Source organism: Erithacus rubecula, assembly GCF_903797595.1.
Source record: "Erithacus rubecula genome assembly, chromosome: 2".
In the NCBI taxonomy this organism is placed as follows: domain Eukaryota; kingdom Metazoa; phylum Chordata; class Aves; order Passeriformes; family Muscicapidae; genus Erithacus; species Erithacus rubecula.
The window spans coordinates 6,438,759-6,459,748 of NC_136685.1; the positions used below are offsets into that span (position 1 = coordinate 6,438,759).

A 20,990-nucleotide genomic window follows, 5' to 3' on the forward strand; every position below is an offset into this window, starting at 1 on the left:
GATAAAACACCCATGCCTTGGGCCTCAGAGATCAAGCAGAAATACAACAAAATGTCCAAAGTGAGGGGAAAGAGTGATTCTCTGGAAATCTCTTATAGCACTGAAGGATGATATAGGGCTGGAATTGTTCACAGGTAGTGAGAAGACACATAAATGTAAACTCTGACATTATTTGGCCTCTCCCAAACAAGAACTTGAACTGGAATAGGGGAAATTATTTTTAGTGACATTAAAGAGACCTGGGTTGGTCATCATTCAGCTGTTATAAATCACACAATTCATATAAAGTACAGCACTCTCCTCCCTGCCCAGTCCACACAGGACTAGTGGTTTGATCATAGAGAGCCACACCTCAGCTCAAAACAGCAGTAAATTAGAAATTAACTTGCCATATTCTACTGCTTTCTTTTGATTTCATGTAATCAAAGATTGGGCAGGAAATACTGCATGGTGAGAATTCCACCTGGAGAACAAAGCATGTGCCTACTCATCTAGCAATGAATGTCCATTGCACAGAATATATATTGATAAGAGGGTTGATAGTTCTTCAGTTTAGCTGATATGACACAAGCCCCTGTGTAAATGTTGTCTCCACACCCAAAATGAGACTAACACTTTCTCCCAGAGTTTGGCTGGCCCTGCCTGTGTAACATCACTCACAGCAGGAAACATTTCTTAGGAGTGAGTGCATTGCACAATAATCCTTGCTGATGCTTGTAGGTCTGGTAACATTCATAAGTGCACTTCCCACAATTAAATTACACATTTGATCATAGAATCATAGAATCATTTGTGTTGGAAACGGCTCTAAGATCGAGTTCAATCATTAATCTGGACTAGTTCACCAGTAAAGCACATCCCTAAAATGTGCCCATGTAGCTCTCAATTGGCTACACCCCTGAGTGCCTATTGTCTGAATTTCCTATTTACAGCAGCAGCTCACTAACCTCAGCTGTACCAAGACACCACCACAGAGGTCACATCTATTTGCATCTTGGGTGACTTTCAAAAAATTGCTATTTTTTTGTTTCTCTCTGTCCTGGTCTTCTAATTCTCTTTTTATGATCAGGAACAAATTTAACAAATTTTCATTTTCCAAATCCCAGAGGATTTCCTATTTGTTTCACATTAAAGTGGAGAGAGGGCAGTAGAAGCCAGCAGGGCAGTGGTAGGTGCACAGTAGAGCAGTGTGCATATGCTGGTAGAAAGGCACCAGCTGTGAATCCTTCTATAAAGAGTGCAAAGAAATGTCATTGTCTTGATACGTTTTTAAAAAGGGAAGGCAAATATATATTAATGCAAATGTATCTTAATTGGTCATGGTGTCAAACACTGCCTTTAAATTTAGTTGAATGCCTGTTTCACTGAGCTGTCAGCAATCTCCAGCAGCCTCCAGGCACTAATGAGGGATCATCAAGGTGTCAGTGCTTCTGGCATTAACCTCAATTAGGAGGAGTTAGGGTGATCAGTGAATCAAGGGTCAGCATTGATTGCTGAGACATTCCTCCAGCTCAGTCTGCAGTCTCCTGCTTGAAAAGGGCTGGCAGACTGGCTGCCAACCTCCTCACCAGTAAAGAAGTCTCATACCTGCCAACATTACTGTTAATTACTATGTTTGAAATTTGCACAGGTCTTAACAGGCATGGAGACACAACAGTAACCCTATTTATGAGGCTATTCAATGAGGTTCCCAGCTAAAAAAAAAATAATCTGTGGTATTAAAATTATAGAAATGTACCACTTACTCACAATCAGAATTTTCAAAGCATCAATAAAGGCATTGATATGACAAAGAATAGAAAGTCTGCACAGCAGGGTTAAGATTACAGAAAAAAAATAAAGAAATTCATCACAGAGATAACCCATGTAATTTTAATTCTGTTCTACTTCTCTCTCTCCAGAGTTTCTGAAAGATTTCCTTTAGACATGTGACATTCAGATGTCATCTTGCACAATCATTCTCAGCTAGATCTGCTTTTCTGGGGTGAAATCATGAATGAATCATGAGTGATTTTAAGACTGTATCCCTCCTATTCAAGCACGGAGGACAGCTGGGCAGAGCCCTCAGGATCCACCCCAGGCCTGAAATCACTCTCTGGATGTCAGATTGCTGTTCAGCCTCAAGAACCTGAGCATATTTATGCCAGAGGAAATCATTCTGTGAGAAAATCTATTTAGTAACCTCCAAGTTGTGTCAGCCACCATAAAATCTTGGTTACACTGCAGTTTTATCTTTACAGTTATGACTGTAGAAACTACAGGTCCATTAGAAAGCATTTCTTAAATTTCTAAATTTATAAAATATGTGAATAATACCAGAATGAAAAACAAAAGTTCGACTTGCCTCCCTCCTATCACCACTCCACTCCAACAGACTGACCACTCCTCCCTGCACTCTTCCCCTGTGATTTTTGGGCCACAGTCCTCACCAAATGAAACAAAACAAAACAGACATAAAAGGATTAAAGGTCTCAGGTGCACACCCCTTATGAACAGTGGAAGTCAGGGGTTGCAGAGTACTTTAGCTAACTCTTTATGGGACTCTTTCCATAGCAGAAGTTCTCCCAGAGTTGAAGAACCACAGCAGCAGGCTTGAAAACCTTGCCTAATTGTAAGGTAGCACTACTCTTATAGCTCATTCTGCTCAGGATCATAAAAAGTGTCCTTTGAACTCCCTCTCTGCTTCCTCCAGCCCCATCTTCTTTCCTCCCCATCCCCAAGGCAATGATTTTTATCTCCAAGCCTCCATTTCTTCTCTGCAGGAATCAAAGGGGTTTCAAGCCTTTCCCTTGAGGTGACAGCATTACCTGTTCCTCCCTCCACCTGAGATGCAGAGCTCTGCTGCCTCAGAATATTTATTTACCCTAATCTGTGTCAGACCCAGGCTCATTCTGCCCTGGTAATGAAGAGTTGCTGTGTCTGGGCCAGGCAGGGCAGGCGTGTTCAGACTCTCCTGGGTTGATTCACATCAAGCTGCACAGTAAGCAAAGACAAACAGCAGCAGCACAATGGCAGTTTTTAACCACCTGATTTACCAACCTTCATCTTAAAACTAATGAGGCTATTTGTGTCATGTTTCACATCCCAGTGCAACCACTAATGATAAGCATAAACAGCTCTTTGCCCCTGTAGCATGTTTCTCTTTGGTGCAGGATGGCAGAGCTGCTATAGCCTGTTATGAGCAGGTACAGTAAAGCATGTGCCCCACTCACTTCAGCACTGGCCACCAAAAGAGATGGCATCTTGTCTTTACCCTCTGGTAGTCCATGAACCCCAACAGATCCATGCCAAGAATCCAAATTATGAGTCTCACTGACTGAGAGGTTTCCTCTTTGCTTCTCTCTGAGATGCAGGAAACTGCATCCACAAAAAATTGTTAAATCATCGTCAAAAGTGATAAAATCACAGCATCAGAAGTCAGAAAATGTCAGCCTTGAGCTGCCTGGTCACCCATCATGGTGCAGATTTTAGTTACACTGCCACAGCTTTTTTAACAGGTTCTGTTGAAGTACGACTAATTCTGAATGTGAGGTCTAAGTCTCTGAAAGGAAAACAAATTCCTTGCTTTTCCTTCACCTGGATAAAAACATGCAGAAGTCTGGAAGGAAGTTCAACAAGTCCATTTGCTTGCAAAAACTGGCAACAGATGCTATATCACCAGTGAAAATCTACTCTGCCCCATCTCCCATACCACCAGATGCAGTCCCTGACAGTTTAGAACAAATCTGACCTTGAGAACAGAAATCTAAAAAAAACAACCAGCCAGTCAAAGAAGTCAGCAAATATACTGACCCCATCCACGCTCCTGGAGTTATTTAGGGAATTAATAAAAATGAAATGCAGAAAATGGACTTCAGTCCCATGCAAAACCAATTAATAGGAAAACCTCTCTTCAAATCCAAGTGTAGAGATTGATATAACCTTGAGCTGAGGTGCAAGACACCAAGCTGCTCTTTGAGAACTTTTTCAGCATTAATACTCATGGCTAGAGGTAATTTCTCAAGAACTTAAATAAACATTATGTTCCTCTCTTACTTGGATAAATCTTTAAGAGTTGAAGATCTGTCCAACAATGGGAGTGGAAACCAATAAATATAAGGAGAAAACACTGGTATATCATCAAGTAGAAATGATAATTTTGGCCAAAATAAACATTTGCATGAGAACACAGTGGTTGAAAGCATCTAAGCAGATCACAGAACCATGGAATCACAGGTTTAGGTAGGAAGGGGCCTTAAATTCATCCAGTTCCAAGCCACCCTCACCATGGACAGGGACACCTTCCACTATCCCAGGTTGCTCAAAGCCCGATCCTTGAACTCTTCCAGGAATGGGTGGATGCAGATATAGATATCTGCATTGTAGAGGCTCTACAACTAAACACCAGGAGCTCCATTTACAGTCAATAGAGGAGAACTGTCACTTCAAATATGCAGTTCATCTCTTTCAGGCACTTAGTTTAGGATGAGATGATTTGTGCCTCAAAAGCAGCTGCTTCTTCACATTACCTGTAAAAGTAGTTTTTCTCAGATGGGAATGTATACACTATAAATCTCTATGGCTTATACATCTACACTTGGTCAGATGAATCCCACTTCATGAATTTTGCAATATTTGTAGTCATTACATGAGGCCTGGATGACTTTTTCTTTTTTAAGTACTCTATAGCTTGAAGAGAAGCATAGGCTTGATACAAAAAATACTACACAGACCTCTATTAACTTAGGAATATAAGACAAAGAATTTGAATAGATGTCCTAAACTATGTCTGAACTCAGTGTCTTGACAATGAAAGTAGCCACATGGAATTATATCATATCAATATTCTGTTCTTTATTTATTTGGTAGGTCAAACCTACATGGCCATGAATTTCAAATTTACATGTTTGTGAGTTCTGTTTCACAGCATTATACAAGAGGCCCAGTTAAACAAACATTATCAGACATTATACATTCAGTGGAACATCCCTAGAGCTAGATTTCCTAAAATGTTTGTTTGTAAACAGAAATTTTATTTCAACTTTAGAAGAAAGTCTGCATTACACATTCTATGCCTGTCTGTCTCTAGCAAGACCCTGCCTGCATTGCCCTGTTTCAAAGGGGTGTAAAAGGCTTTTGTTTTTTCTTGGAAGTCTGGAATTGCTCCTTTTCTATTTTATGCAGGTCCTGGAATTGAGTTTTATAGCAACAGAAAGCTCTTTTGCAGTGATAAAAATACATTTTCTACATTCATGAATTCATAAATGTTAAGAGCAAAAGGAACCATTACATTCATCCAGCCTGAGGCATTGATAGATTTACTGCACAGGAGCTAATGCACCAGGGCACAGTCCCTTTGAGATGACAGGAGAGAATTTGTGCAGCTTTTTTGCCTCCCTCCTCATCATCATCATGAGGTCAACCACCTCAGAGCTGCCTTGTTCAAAAAAGACCCTGCCTCTAGTCCAACTTGAAAGAACATTTATTTAAACACAGCATTTTAGAGAAAGCCAGGCTGCTTTCTCAAGCAGTCAGAGAAAGAAAAGGTCAGCACACCCCCATCACCCCAGAGCACCTTGACCACCTCTCCCTGACCCCATTTGGTCTCTCAGCAGCACCAGAGCCCCCCAGCAGCAGTAGCTGCTGCCCCTGTGCTCAGCCTTTGTTCTTTACCTGCACAGTTCTCTCATTGGGACGTGAAGCACTTGGCCCCTGGGACTCAGCTTATTGCCTCATAAAGCAGGATGGCAGGATTATAAATGGGGCAGAACCTGCAGGGTTTTCCAAGCAATTTATGAGTTACCGTGGCAGTTCATTAGCTCTCAGCCCAATGACCCCTTCCTGGAGAGCATGAATCAAGCAGGAGGCACACACACATCTAAATGTACGACAGATATTCACATCAAAAACACATCCAAGGCCATATTTCCTCCATTTGGTTCAGCACATGTCCAACCACAGCACTAAGAAGTCACCAGTAATCAGGACTGATAACCAACCCACTGAAACACATCTAGACACAAAGGAATTCACAATCCCCCTCTTCTTTCTTTTGTTATCCTCAAGACATTTCTGATGGATGCCTGCATTTAAAGAACAGCAGGTCCTTAGCAGAGGGACTGCACAGGCAGGCAGGTCTGGAACTGGGGACAGTGGACACTGAATGGCTCCCCTGACTTTCAGTGCTCAGAATAAGGTTTCACTTTACACAGAGACAAGCCCCTGATCCCCACTCAAGGAAAGATTTGAGAAAATATTTAACTTTCATGGTAATTGTCCATAGGTCTTAAAGTAAAGCACACACTTCAACGCTTCCTTGAGTCCAAGTGGCACTGTGTGTGTGAAAAAATTCCACAGGGTTTAATGCAGTGCTCAGTTAGGACTTCAGCTCAGGCCAAAAAAACTAATCTAGCAAACTAGAGAGTGAAGAGATATAGAGAATTAAAGGGAGCCTTTGAAGTTAATAACTGGACAATCAAGAAAATGAAAATATTGTGAGCCCAGTAAGTTTTATCTGTACGTACAAAACCACTATCTACTTACAGATATTATAAAAAAATACATTGTTTTATACCAAAGAAAGACAGACAAAAAGGAGGATGCTTGGGTGAAGAGGAAATGAGGAGAGAAAGACTTCTAATAAGTCCTTATTTCATTATTTTCTCGGCTGCATTAATGCTTTTTAATGTTGTTTTCTCCTCTAAGACTTTCAGGGTACTTTAATGAAAAAGCAGAGCTAAAATTTTTACATTATTACAGCTCTATTACAGCTGCCACACTCAGACTTCACCATGCCTTATGTGCTTCCCAGAATTAACTTGCCTTTTCCTTTTGAAAAAATAAATTAATGTATTTATTACTGCAGTAATGGGACCCACATACTGGAAAATCCCACCTTCCACACCATTCCATTAGCTAAATCTGGCTTTGGGCCAAATTTTGTATTTCAGCTCCTGCCAAGGTTCAGGTTTGGAATGTTTTTACATTGGAGGATTTTACATCTGTTTCCCTGGCTGGGCTAATGGGACCCTAATGCACACAAGAGAACTCTATCACACCAGGCTGCTGGGTACTCATTTGCTTCAATCATCTTGTACACACACATGAACTGGTGGCATTTCCCTCTCAGCTGAGTGATGCCAACAGGCCTTGAACCCACAGTGCAAAGGGATATCACTTGATATGGAGAACTGCTGACCTGAGACATTCCCACTGGCTGGAGTAATTTCAACCAATATTTTAAAAATATACAGCTGAGCAAAAAGTTAGATGACACCTTTAGTTAAGAACAGATTCATCAGCAAAATTCTGTGTGTCTGGCAGGAATTCTCATGTCCAATAAAACATGGAACTAGAGGAATGAACCTTCGAGAAATATGGATATGGCTTAAGGAAAGAAAAGCTCTTGTCTCACCCATTCAGCTCTTGGAGACCTGGAATAGGGCCCAGGTCCTGCTGTCAGGCTAGAGAAGAGCAGTGTGGATATGATGACCTGAGAGACCTTGCAGATGTTCTCCTGCCAGGACTGGGAGATAAGACCCCTCACCAGCTCTTCACTACACCATAAACATTACCAATCTGTCACAGGGTCCATCTCAGCTGTCATTTCTGCTAACAGCTCATGAGATTTTAGTTAATATCACCTTTTGTCACCTCATAAATTACTTACTTGGCAGACTTTTTTTCATGAGTTATCAGAAGAAGACATATTGGTCTCTTTCCAGTCCTTCCCATGCTTTAGCACCACAAGCAGAGCTCAGCTGCTCTGTCCCCATAGTTACTGAGGTTCCTCACAAAGTAAATGCTGGCCAAGGACACATGGTAGTTTTTATCACAGGTAAGAGCAGTGACACATGGCAGGGTGTCTCTGACACAGTCTGGCAGGCAGGGAGTGACAGAGAGGAGCAGACTGACTGCACTGCTTGATCTCACTGATGGAGTTACTTACTTGAAGCAGCAGCAAAAAGGGTTGAAGTGACACTCAAAAAACCCCCTTTGTACACCCACCACATTTCCCAAGCTATGCCAGAGTCACTGCATCTTTCACTGATCTCCAGAAAACAGCAGCAAGAGACAACCAACGTGTTTCCAGGTGCAAGAGGTGGCAAACACAAACATGTATTGAGATACAGGCAGTAGGGAAGTGCAGCCATGCCCATTTGTCCCAACCTGTCCCCTTTCACTCCCAGTTTTGGTGGAAGGAGGAGAGCTCCATACCAGGAGCCATAGTGTGTACAGCTTTAGGGAAACCTGAAATAAAGAGACAGCCAGCAGGAGGTTTTTTCCACTGGTATCATTCTCTAGGTCATAAGAATACCAAACTGTTTGGTTTTATCATTTCTTCTAAAAGAATTCCAGGACTTAGTTCTGTCTGGCACAAGCACATGGAACTGGAATTTTATTTCTTGTTTATTTCATTTTCACATGTTGAAGGACTTTGCTATTTGAGGCAAGAAATATGTGTCTGTTGATCACAAAATCCAGTTCAGAGACATGTCTGAGATCATGGTTTTGAAAAGGAGCCATGGCCACCTTCAAAGGATGAGGCAGATTTTACCCACAGAAAAGCAAAACATGCCATTTTGTGCTCTCAAGCGTGACTCATTTCCTGATGCAGTTAGGCTTGGACTAGAGAGTTAAGGTCAGATTAAGAGATTATTAGTGCCTTTTGTAGTGGACTTTGAGACCAGGACCACAACTCTAGAATAAGGCCATGGAGGCCTTTGAAGGAGAAATCCTCTTGGAAATACATCATGGGGCTCTGTTTGTTTTCCCTGGATTTTTGAGGGATGGAACTCCTGTTTTTCCTTCTACATTGCCTTAGTTTCTATCAAATCCCCATCAGGATAAGCTTCTCCCCAGTCTTTTTATGAGAAAAGTGATATAAAAACATCTCCTTCCTGACTAGAAAATTCACAGGGCTTTGCAAGGATAGCCTTACTCCTTCTTGCTACATCACTTCAAACAAAACCCAACCTCCCAGCCATTCCTGCCAAAAGAAACAACAGCCAGACAAGCTGAGAGCCTGATGCTCCCCATCAAAGTCTCTGCTTCTCAGGGTGCTGCACATCCACCATGCTGTTCCACTGCACAAAATGCTTTAGTGACTCCATCTCAAATGCTTTCTGTCACACTGAGCATTGTGCAGTTACACACAGAGTGACCCACAGACCCAATGTGGTCTGAGGGCACAGGGATCTTCTTTACTCCATGTCCCTCTGTCTGCTCAGCACATTCAGGACAGCACCAACATTTGCACTTCCAGATGGATGCAGGAAGGAGCACAGAGAGAGGGACTGTGCTGGTCCTAGTGACAGCTATGTAAGCAGAACCCTGAAGGAAATATTTTCAAATATGTCAGCTACAAATGACCAAAATGTCATCACAGTAAGAGGACAGATGTTGTTTTTATACTACAGGGCTCAGACAGGAATAATTTTTCCTCTGTTGCAAAATAAGATGACTAGTCAGGTAAGAGCAAAGTGTCTGCCCAATGCTATGACTTAAGCTCCCAACTGAGAGCACCAACTGTTTATTTTTTTAAAAAATAACAGTATTTTGTTAGAAAAGTTGTTGCAATGTTTACCTGAAGATTTTAGGAGTGATTTTCTACTAATTCAGTGGATGTGTATGGTTTGGTAGTCACCTGATTCTATGGGACAAAATGAAATAAATACAGAATAAAGTAATAATGATCCTACTGATAACCACAACTTTGCTGCAGGATGCCAACGTTCAATGTGCAAATATCCACTGAGCAGATTGACTTCATTGCCAGATTTTCCTGCCTTGAAGAAGCAGATGAATGGGTTAATAACTACCATTTCCATTTTCTTTGCTTTTTCTGTAAAGCCAATGAGTACAAAAAATGACAGAATTAAACTACTCTTGAGGTCCAAAGCTTTCCCTTGCTGACCAAATAAGAATCACCATAAGCCAACTGGAAGTTCAACAACTTTTTGCATCTTATTCTCCACACACACTGTTCAACAAACATAGACTCCAGTGAGAGTTAGAGAATTTTGTAACTTACCACAGGTGTAGATGACATTAAGATGCTTTTGGATGCCTGGGTAGCAAGGATCTCCAAATTCATAGGTGCTGGCATATATGCTGCAGCTCCTTTTCCCGTGACAGCGCTTGATCATCAGCTGAAGAGCAGTAGCTGACTGACACTCTAAAAGGGAAAAACAATATCTATTTATGAATATTTGTCCATTTACAACAGAAATTGCCTAAAAATAATTTACCAGTTCCAGACTGTGAGAGCACACACAAGATTTCCACATTTAAAAATCTTCGTCTTTACATGAGAAGGTGTATCTGACTCTAACACATCTCTAATAAATTGAAGGAACACCAAAGAATCAGAAATCCCAAAACATCCATACAAAGAAGGCTGAGAATAAAAGAAGTTTCATCTTTGCAACAGCCACAAAAGGTGTCTCAAATCTCTCTCTCTGGCCTCTGTGAAGACAAAGGTGATCAGTGTCCCTGTCTGCTCTTAGATGTTGTATTTCTAAATTGAATGAATAGTACTATGAGGTGTAATAATTATTATCATATACTATATAAGTAGAAATACTGTTTTAAACACATTCATTCCCTGCAAGTAGAAACATTTCCTATATTAAAAATTTAGAATATGGGAAATTCCAAAAGTAAGTGTTTTCCCAAGTATTTTTCTCTACCACATGGTTTTGCCTGTTTTCTTACCTAGGTTGAGAACAATTTGCACAGATAAAGTCTTGAGCTTTTAGATGCAAGACTGACAGTTTGCTTTCTCTGTCCAGACCAAGCTCAGGGGGAAACTCACAAGGAGACATTTCTTCAACATCAAATTTTTGCTAAAAGGAACAGGACAGCTACAGAGAATGGAATACAAACCCCTTTTGGCCACTAATTAGGAGGATGGGAAAGGAAAATGGACCCCAAAAGGTACTGAGTGCTAGAACCAGGATAGCAATAAAAGCCATGAGAGACACAGGAAAGACACAGAAAACCAAGCCTAGAGGGTAAAATGTCTTTTTTCTCAAATCAAAGGCAGCATTTTATTTCACATGCTGCAAATGACAAAAGAAGAAGGCTCCAAGCGAACATTTTCATACTGAATGACCCAAACTTCCTTAGGGGATTTCTGATCCAATGAGTGTCAGAGGTTTCAATAGAAACATCTGGCATGCAACAATCCTGATTCATTGACTTTTTGTAAATGTCCAGTTAGAGAAACTCAGCAAATCTAAATGCTGCAGAGGATTTCATGGAGGGTGCCATTCTTTTTATTTGTTATTGTTCTCACACAAAACAGAGAATATCCCACAGCTGTCTGCTTAGGGACCTTGCCCCCTGGCACAGGAGCATACTGTGTCCATGGGAGTGTGGGGAATTACACATTGCAGGTCCTGTGAGAGGCACAAGGCTTTTGCATCCAGCATCCCCAGAGATGGGCAGCCTTTGGGATGTTTCTCCTTTAGGAATATGTATCCACTAACAAACTACAGACTCTGCTTTCCACCTTAACAGATTGAATTGACTCTTCAGGTGCCAAAGCTGCAGACTCATCACACTGAAAAGGCTTCTAGGAGTTTTATTTGTCATATACCCTCACACTAACATTGACAGCTTTTCTAGCCATCACTAGTCATGTTCTGGCATTGATGGACTCTTTTCTCCCAGGCAGTTCTGAGCAGGCCATGGTCTCCACACAAATTGACTTTAGCAGCAGCATCTGTATCAAGAAACCAAAGGGGACTCAATTAAGGACACACTTTTGCCTCTTTGTTTAAGTAATACTCAGTACCTTAGAGTGATTTTGCCAACTAGCATTACTCCAAACAGGTAATACAGCCTGAGATATAACAGGGCTATATAATATATATAACCCTGACAGTCAATTTGCAGAAGGCTCCCACTGTATCTTTGGGGCTTTGAGCAGCCTGGTCTAGTGGCTGGTGTTCCTGCTCATGGTAGGGGGATTGAAACAAGGCTATCTTTAAGGACCCTTCCAACTCAAACCATTCCAGAATTCTGTGATCTTCTGGACTGCCTAGCAGAGTTATCTGGGCCAAGACAACCTGCCATGGACCATGCTACAGTTTCTCAGTACAGATCTATTTCCAGTTACCTGTGCCCCTGCTACTACTCAATTACCAATATACATGTAACCCCAGATACCCAAATTCTTTGGGCACAGACCAGACCAACACACAAGTACCCATAGTGAAGGCCTCAACTCTCCAGCTGCCAGGCTCAACCTGCACCAGCCAAAATGTGCAGAAAAATAGAAGAAACTCTCTATGCTTTGATTACAGGTGAAAGTAGGGCATCAAGATTGTAAAAGGCTCTTTAACATGAACTTTTTGCAAACCATAGGATAAAAAAATATATCCAGAGGGAAACATCACCTGCTAGGACTGCTGCACATTAACCATCCCATCATTTAGCTGAAAGCAATATCTGTAGCCTATCCACTCTAACCTCCTGCTCAAAGAATAGCCAGCTTTGATGTTACATCAGGTTGTTCAGGAATTCATCCAAGCAAGTTTTGAAAATCTCCACAGAGAAATATTTCCCAAACTCCATGGACACTTGATCCTGGGTTAAGCCCCTCTCCACGTGAAGAATTTTTTGCTTGTATGTAATCAGGTTTCCATTGCTGCAACTCGTGTTCATTGCTTTTGGTGTTCATCTGTTGAACCACCCATTCCTTAGTAAAAAACAGAAATAAGATCCCACCCAGAGCTTTCTCATCTGGAGAGTGAACAACCCTGTGCCCCTCAGTATTCCCCTATATGCTGTATGCTCCAGGCCCCTGATTGCTGGAGCTTCACTGGACTTGCTCCAATTTTCCAACATTTCTCTTCACCTGTGAATCCCAAATTAGACACTTCAGTGTCCTAGTTGAGCTGTAACAAGTGTCCTGCCCAATTTTGTACTGCCTACAAACCCAGTCTCAGGTCATTATTGCAGATTTCAAGCAGTCTCTGACTGTTTTTAAGTGGCTGCCAGTGTGACTTCAATATAGCACAGTGGAGGTTTCTTGTTGTGCTCCATTTTTTGCCTCTTGCTGCAAACAGTCACAACTTAGGCAACTCTTGCTGTTTCCCCTGACCTCCAGACCTTAATGAACAGCAGAATCTGGAGAATGCAGGAGTGGCAGAAAATCATCTAAGGTATCCATGTTTCAAGATTCAGCTACTACTACTGACAATAACATATAACAATATCCACATGGTAAATCCAAATAACCTTCTCATTTTTCCCATGGTAGGACCTGAGCCATTCTTTTGGAATCAGTCATTATTTTCCTAGACCTGAAAAACAAGAAATGGGGCCTAGGCACAAATTCTGACCAAGTGTTCACTTCAAAGCTTTCCTTTTGCTCACTACAGGGAATTTTCCCTGGTTTTACCTCCACACAATTTCGAAGCAAAAATGCTTTGTACATTCCCATAAAGGTCAGGGCAAGCAGCCTGCAGTGTTTTGAGGGAGGACTACACCAATACTGAAAATAACTTTGTCTCCCATCATGGATTTCTTGGTCTGTCAACATGTTCAGCCTCCACATAACACATTGAACTGGAAAATGTAAGAGCAGCAATCAAAGCCTCCAAATGGAACCATCTTCCTTACACACTTCAAAGGGTTTCTGATAAGGAGTTCATTTAGCTGGGTGCCAAAATGTCATATTCAAGCATCTTTACTCCCTCACTGATGAGCACTGAAAATGTCAATAGTACATCTGAGAGGTGCCTGAGTGATAGATGAGACTACAGTATCTTCATAAATCAGTCACCACCATGTCATTTGGAGCTCTAGAAGGGACAACATTGTATTTTCTTTTACTCCCATGTCTCAGGTTTTATAAAAACACTTATAAAAGTACTGAATTCAATCCTATTGGATGTTATGAAATGCACATAGGTAATTTAACTTCCAAATGTAAATAAGTCCTTGGGGAACTCATTGAAGTGAGAGCTCTAATTACATTAGCACCTCTTCAGAAGGTGATTCCAGGTCAGAAGTCTTCACCTCCAGGGGCCCATCCTCAGAGCTCAGAGAGGCAAGAAAACAGAGGGGTTTTATCCATAAATCATGCAGTTATCCTGCCAAAGAGATGCAGGGAAGCCAAGCCCAGCAATGTGGTGCAGTAGAGTTGGGCTGTGGCCAAATTCATTTTTTCCAAGTCTTCAGAAGTGGGAGACTATACATGGCACTTACTGTACCAGATGTCATGCTCATTCAGGGCAACATTACAGTTGGACTAGATGATCCTAGAGGTCTTTTCCAACCTTAATGATTTTATATTCTGCGATGTCCTTTCTTTTGCTGCTTGTTTGCTTGCTAAATGCAAATTCCAAATGTTTTACGCGATACCACCCTGGCACCAGTAACAAACAAGTCACCCCATGTGTCAGAGACGTGGGAAGGAGGCTCACAAATGCCAACACCATATCACTAAGGCTGAGGTAAGTACTGCTAAGCAGAGCCAGGCCCCTGCTGAGAATCTCTTAAAGCCCACAAAGCTCAAATCCCATGATACTGCAATAAAAACTGCTTTAAGGCCTCATAGATGATAGAGAGCCCTGGTGGAGAGATTGGGTCAGAGTTACCCTTGGCTTTCATTAGTCTTGGATTGCTTAAGTACTGCCAGAGAGCACATGCAAATCCTGGCTATGGTGAAACTTTCACATGTGAAAGTGTTTAAAGGTATCATCTGTGCTTTTCAAATATAGTATTTTCAGCTAAATTTGGGGCTGTGGGGGAATGGGATCAGCTCACTTTATTCTCTTTACCCCTGACCCCATTTTCTAGAAGTTGCACATCCCTCCAGCCTTGCTCCTGGTGCAAGGTGAATTTCCTTTCCCAGGATCACTTCACAAAGGCAGACCACTGGCCAGCTGGATTTCATAACCCTTAGTCTAAGTCCTCAGTGGGTAATTCACCTTACCAGTTGCATTTAGTATGGTATGATTCCTTGATCTACTCCATCAGACCAGCCTCTGTCAGGGTAAAAACCCAAACCAGGGCAACAGAGGCATGATGGAGGATTTTACCAGCTGCAGCTTGCAGACTGTGTTGGCTTTCAAACTGGAACTGGTCTCGGTGATGTAATGTCCATATCATCAAGCTCACCACAATGAATGGATTTCAGTCAGTCTAAGGCTGCTTCCCAGCATGACTATTTCTTTATTACCTCTTCCTGGTGAAAAAAAAAAAAAAAAAAAAAAAAAAAAAGAAACTGGAGCCAATGCCTATTAATCATATCCTTAATTTTGGTTACTCAGTGTTACTTGTTTTTCTCCAGTAAGGGTGACACATCCAAATCTGAAATCCAAGCCATGCATGGCTCCTATTGATTGAAAAACCTACCTGGGTTTAAAAGAATGCTTCCAAACTCTTTAATTTTAGCATTTTGGTAACTCTTAGATGCTCTGGTGAATATTAGAGCCTCTTCCAAGGCAGCAGCCATCACAGATGGATCCACAAACAGATTTAAAACTCAAGTTTTGAGAAGGGTGATGAATCCCACAGTGAGGTTGGGCATATTGCAGATTTTCATCTGTTCATCTGTTCATGATCAGACTCACCTGGCACAGCCATGCTGAACCTGCAGAGGTGGGTTCCTGCCCAGATGAGACAGGCTGTCCAGAGCAAGCAGGACCACACACAGGTGAATATGTTACTATGCTGTGAAGCTGTCAGGTAGGAGTTTTCCACAGGCTGTCCATGGATCTGGAGAGGCAGCAGGACATGCAGCTCAACCCAATATTAACATGCATGCACTTTAAAAAGAAAGAAAACTGGAGCCTGAGAAAAAAACTCCACCTACTCGTAAGAGGATGAGTCAGATTCTCTTAAGTCCATGAATTTTCAAGAAAAATGGGGCACTCATTCCACATTTTCAGCCAAGAAAATATAAGATCTTGAGGTGTTAAAAGGACCAAATGATTTGCCATAATTAAAGACTTCAGAAAGAGGATCACTGCCTAAAATACTATTTCCAGTAGTACATACAAAATAAATGTCTAGGAGCTGGAACAGAACTGGTGGTTCTGTTCTGATCAAGAGATAGATTCTGTGGGATGCTTTGTCCCAGTGTCAGGAGCAGCCCCAAGTCTCAAAATTAAACCATCAGCAGAACCCTAGCTTTCCTTGCTGTCTTTTGAGGAGCAGGTGAAAGGATCAAGTTAAGTTTTCCCTTAAGGGAAGTAATTTATAAACAATTGACAGCTTGAGGAGGGCACTCCTTCCAAGCAGAGGACAGAATTTTTTCTCTAAAACAAGCAACCTGATTTCCTGCTCAATAAAAAAAGAAGAAAACTTACTTGCTGGGAGCTATGAATGCAAGAGGACAGAATGAAAGATGGAAGCAGTCAATTAACTAAGTGGAGGGAAATTTAGTTCCTGTGAAGAAAGCTGACAGATGTCTGAGTCAGTGCTGTGGTTATCCACTTGTCTGCCAAAAGAGAAAGCAAATTTCAATGGAATGGCAGAAAGGACACAAGCAAGAAGTAACTCCAACCTTTCAGGTGAGGCAACTGCCTAAATTCCTTCATATTTTACCTAGGAGTGACTGCTTTACCTAGGAGTGAAAAAGAACCTCTGTCATAAGCAGGAGGGAAGGAAGCTCTCCTGGTTTGGGGCAGTTTCTCATATATTTTAAAGGTGTTCCATTAGCTATGGTTGAAACAAATGCCAGCTCCATACAGGGGAAGCTGCTAGAGGTGCCTAAGCCTCATCTCCAGCCAGAATTAGCCATCCAGCAGCCTGTGAAGGATGTCTTCATGGAGTCAATGAGTACTGCACTCTCTGCAGTACATCAAACCCCAGGCATTTTCAACTTAGCCCATGCCCATTAGTTTTTATGTTCCCTTTAAAAGCCAGCACAGAAGACTGTTAATAAAGATGGATTTTATCCACTTTCTCTCTCATTTAGCAGCCTAGGGAGGTAATTTCTTTATCAGTGCAAAGTTGTCACACAGTTTCAGTTGGGGCAACTTAAATATACTAGATTTCTCTTCCCTGACATGGCACACAAGCCTAGGAAGAGGATAAAAGAAGAGAGGTGGGACTAGACACACAAGACAAGAGGGAGAAAACCAAATTACAAATACTTAAGTATCCCTAAGACTGCCCTTATACAAAAAAGGTACAGAAGCAGAAGTGTATTTACATGCACAGAAAAAGCTCAGGAGCAGGAACCCAACACAATTAAAAGGTGAAATTCCCTGCTGATATTTGTAAAATGATTAATGGCCAACATCACATTACTAATAGCACCAGAGAATTTCACATTGATACAGCTGTATAGAGAACACATGTCTTGCACAATGTCACTGAAAACAACTGGCTAGAAAGGAAATCTATATCCAAACACTACAAGGATGTGCAGAGAAGGCCAGATTTACATTTAAAAAGTATGTTTTACAGAAAGAGAGAGAAAAATTAGCCACCACACAGTTCATAAAACTTTGGAAATTTCAGCAGTAGGCCAGAAAAGAGAATAGTATCTTAAAAGAAACCCATCACATTTAGAGACTGCAACTGAAGGATCAATTACAGATTTAATTGCAAATCCTATACTTACATTTAGAAACACTTGGTTTACTAATGTGAACTTAAATCATCTTCTCACCCTTGCATCTGGAACCAGAACTCACATAAAATATGAGCTCCAGTTTTGCAGGAACTGACTCAGAGTGTGCAAAACTGAGCAGATTAATAACATTTCTCAGGTTTGAGAGTTGAAGTGAGAATCCAAGGACAGCTTCAAACATGGCTCCAAGAAGTCTCAGAGAACAAAGAATATTTGATGTGGCAATGACAGTTACATTTTATTATTTGATTTGCTGCAGAGTGGATCATGGGCTGTAAGGCAGCCAAGAAAAGGTAACAGCTTTGGCATCACTCAGTACAAGATAGGGACAGTGCTTGCAATGTATCTACTTCTCTGTGAAGTCCTTGAGTTCATTTCTCCTTCCTATTCATTACAACCCAAAAAAAAGTCTTTCCCTGAATGTGGGGATACTAAACATGTGTCTAGACTGAGACTGGAGCAAGATCACAAGCTGCAGGACTGGCCCATTTCTAGAGAGATTACCCAGCTGACAGAGCCTGCCCTTGGTTCCTAAAATAAAGCATGGCATGCTGCAGACTCACAGGTTTCACCTTACCTTTGCTTCTTAGGCTTTCACCATGACCATTTTGCAATATTCTTGAGTGACATATGAATTAGTTTAAGGGAGCTTTATCAGTTTTGAACAAGTTACACTGGTTTTCATTCAAAACAACCCCATGGAAACAAGCTGAGATGCTACACATTTAAATCTCTTAAACTTTGCCCTTTTATTGTTAGGATTGTATTTTGGGGTTGCTTTTAACTAATAGTTGGGCAACAGGCATCTTTTATAAGATCAGCCACTAAAGAAGTTGGTATTACTGATACAAATATTCACTTTACTTCTTCAAATATCATACCAATAGCATCACAGAGCCTGTTAGTGCTATTTAAACTACTCGTTTTAAGAATTTTCAATTACAATCACTGCATGGGGTCATACTCCACTGTAAACAGCATTTCAAAACCAACTTGAACCTTGGTTTAGAGAAAGATCTTGTCCAGACTCACATTTGAATGAACTTTTTAATTATTTTTTTAAATAGCTATTGTGTGCATATAAAAACTATCTCATATAAATCATTTTTAATGCTCTATGGAACCCAACAATAGTTAGAGTTTTCTAGAAACAGCTGTAAAGTGATTTTAATTACCTCCTGGTGTTTGGAGACAAAAAGTGAAACATATAAAATATCTAAAATTGAAGAACAACTTTTTGAAAGCAGGCTTTGTCCCACTTTAGCTCAGCATTCTAAATGGGACCTGCATTTCAATTTAAATTTAATAAGGTATGATATGTGAATTAAACAGTAACTGATATGTATTTAGCCTTCAGATTTGGATACAGATGTGGGTTTTATTGCATACAAACAGATTGCCCTCTAAAAACATGTTCTTAATCATGAGCTATACACATAATAAAGCAGTTTCTGCCCTGAATGCAAATGAAGCATGCACAGAGTCACACCTACAGGAGGGGTGCTTTGGAAGCCTGGTTTGCTCTGTAGAGAGGAATGACAGGTCTGATCCCCCAGCTGCTGCTCATCCCAGCACTGCAGCTGCTTTAAAGCCAGACAGGGAAACCAGGATGGGGCACGAGAGTCTTTCAGGCATTTGGATCTGCTGAGGCTCAGCTGTGCTACAGGGCACTGTCTGAGCAGCACAGAGGTCTGTGGGTGTCCCAACCCTTCCTGCACACCCAGCCACCATCTGCTCCCCCCATCAGTGCCAGGGGTTACTACTCCTCATCGGTCCAGCTCCACATTTTAGGGACCTTTTATTTTTAAGCATTTGACTTAAGACTAAGATTAGAGCAAAACCTTGTCCTGATGGAAACAGGATGAAAAATGTCATAGATGGTGAAGCAGAAGAGAGCCAGAAATGCACAGCTGGAGGGGCAGCAGTTTCTTAAAGCCAGCTCTTGTGCTGGCAGGAAGATGTACCCTGGAATAAATGGATTTTTTACTGTATGTATTTCATATTCATTCACATGCTAGATCTGGTCACAGATAAACTAGAAGGATCCATTATTTATATGATGTAATAAATATTTATATGAGGACTCTGCTTTAAGTCTTATATACATCTGCATTAAGAGGGAGAAATCAAAACAAACTGGGTTGGATCACCTTCTGTCACTGCATTAGAATGAAAAATGCCAAGGGAATGAGCACCTAAAGCACAGACCTATTTGCTGAACTCCTTCCTCTGCTCTTCCATTATCAGATCCCACAAGTCAGGGAGTGCCACTGACCATCTGAGTTTCCTCAGGGCTTTGTAAACACATTCATTTTTCCCCTTTACAGAGGCACAGGAGACAATTTGTGTGTAAAGTGACAAGGACATTTCAGTCTCACAGAGTACTCATCTTAATCCACACCCCAGGACCCAGAGAGAGGCTGAGGAGCCAGAGTTCCCACGATCTTGAACCGACTCCAAAACCAAGCCCAGATTCCTTTTACCCAGGATAGGCCATTAAATTGCTTTGGGCTTTTTGTATATGTGATGGAGAAAAACAGGGTCCTTGAGAAGGAGTCCTGGATCCTATGTTAAAGGTCAGCTGAACACATCCATCTCACTCTCTGTGGTTCAGGGGGGGAGCTACTGTAAAAATGAATAATGTGAACAAGTCAGGTGTCCTGAATATGGCCAAAGATATTGCTCCACTAAGCAAAAAAAGGGTAATCATTTTACATCCAAGATCTTCCTCCTCAGTCTCCTAATCAGATCACTACCTTGCACTCAGATACATGTAGAAAAAGGCCATTTTTAAAATTACTTCTCTTGGAATAAACAAGCCACTTGGAGATGCAGGCAGAGGCAGCTGTAAACAGCAGGAAAAGGGGGCAAAGGGCTCACTTGGCTGAGGGATATTAATGGTTCATTGCTTGTAAATGGCCCTTTCCCCAGAGACCTCCCCATGCTCTGTGTATGCTCTCTGCACACGCTGGCAGCAAAGTGGTGGCTTTATTAAGAGAGTTACAAATAAGGTCAAATTCTTTTAGGAGCTTTTCAGAGTTCCCAAGGCATTTGGGGAGGGCTCCAGCTGTTTGCAGGGGTTTCCCATTACAGTCAGAGACATAAGTTTCAGCATGTTTGCAGTTAAAAGAGGATCCTGACAGATTTTCACTTTAACATGACAGCAATAGGATGGAGTTCTCCACCATAAGTTTCTCTTCACAGATGCTAAGCACATTCACATAGACATTACAAGAAGAGAAAGCATGTCTGGCATGGCATGGCATGGCATCTGAAGGGTTACTTGGGGATCTTTCATCACCCAAAAGCAGCACAGCAATAGCTGGACTAAAAGGCTTGCAACACCAGGATACCTCAGAAACCAGCTGAGCACCTAATGTAGAATCCAGGAAATTCACTGTTAATAGACTTA

The 20,990-nt window shown here is 41.4% G+C and overlaps 1 protein-coding gene across 4 annotated transcripts in view; it reads right to left on the reverse strand.

Moving 5' to 3' along the window:
* The window catches only part of EVA1A (eva-1 homolog A, regulator of programmed cell death), a gene marked incomplete at its 3' end in the record, with an annotated part of 202,172 nt that overhangs the window by 91,895 nt on the left and 89,287 nt on the right, over positions 1 to 20,990 (reverse strand). For 3 of the 4 annotated variants that reach the window (XM_079298047.1, XM_079298049.1, XM_079298050.1), the window contains exon 5: positions 10,013 to 10,156. In XM_079298047.1, the coding sequence (XP_079154173.1) occupies positions 10,013 to 10,156 (144 nt within the window). Of the gene's footprint in view, positions 1 to 5,652; positions 5,752 to 10,012; positions 10,157 to 20,990 lie in introns of those variants that run through there. The other variant, XM_079298053.1, reaches the window with a different exon arrangement.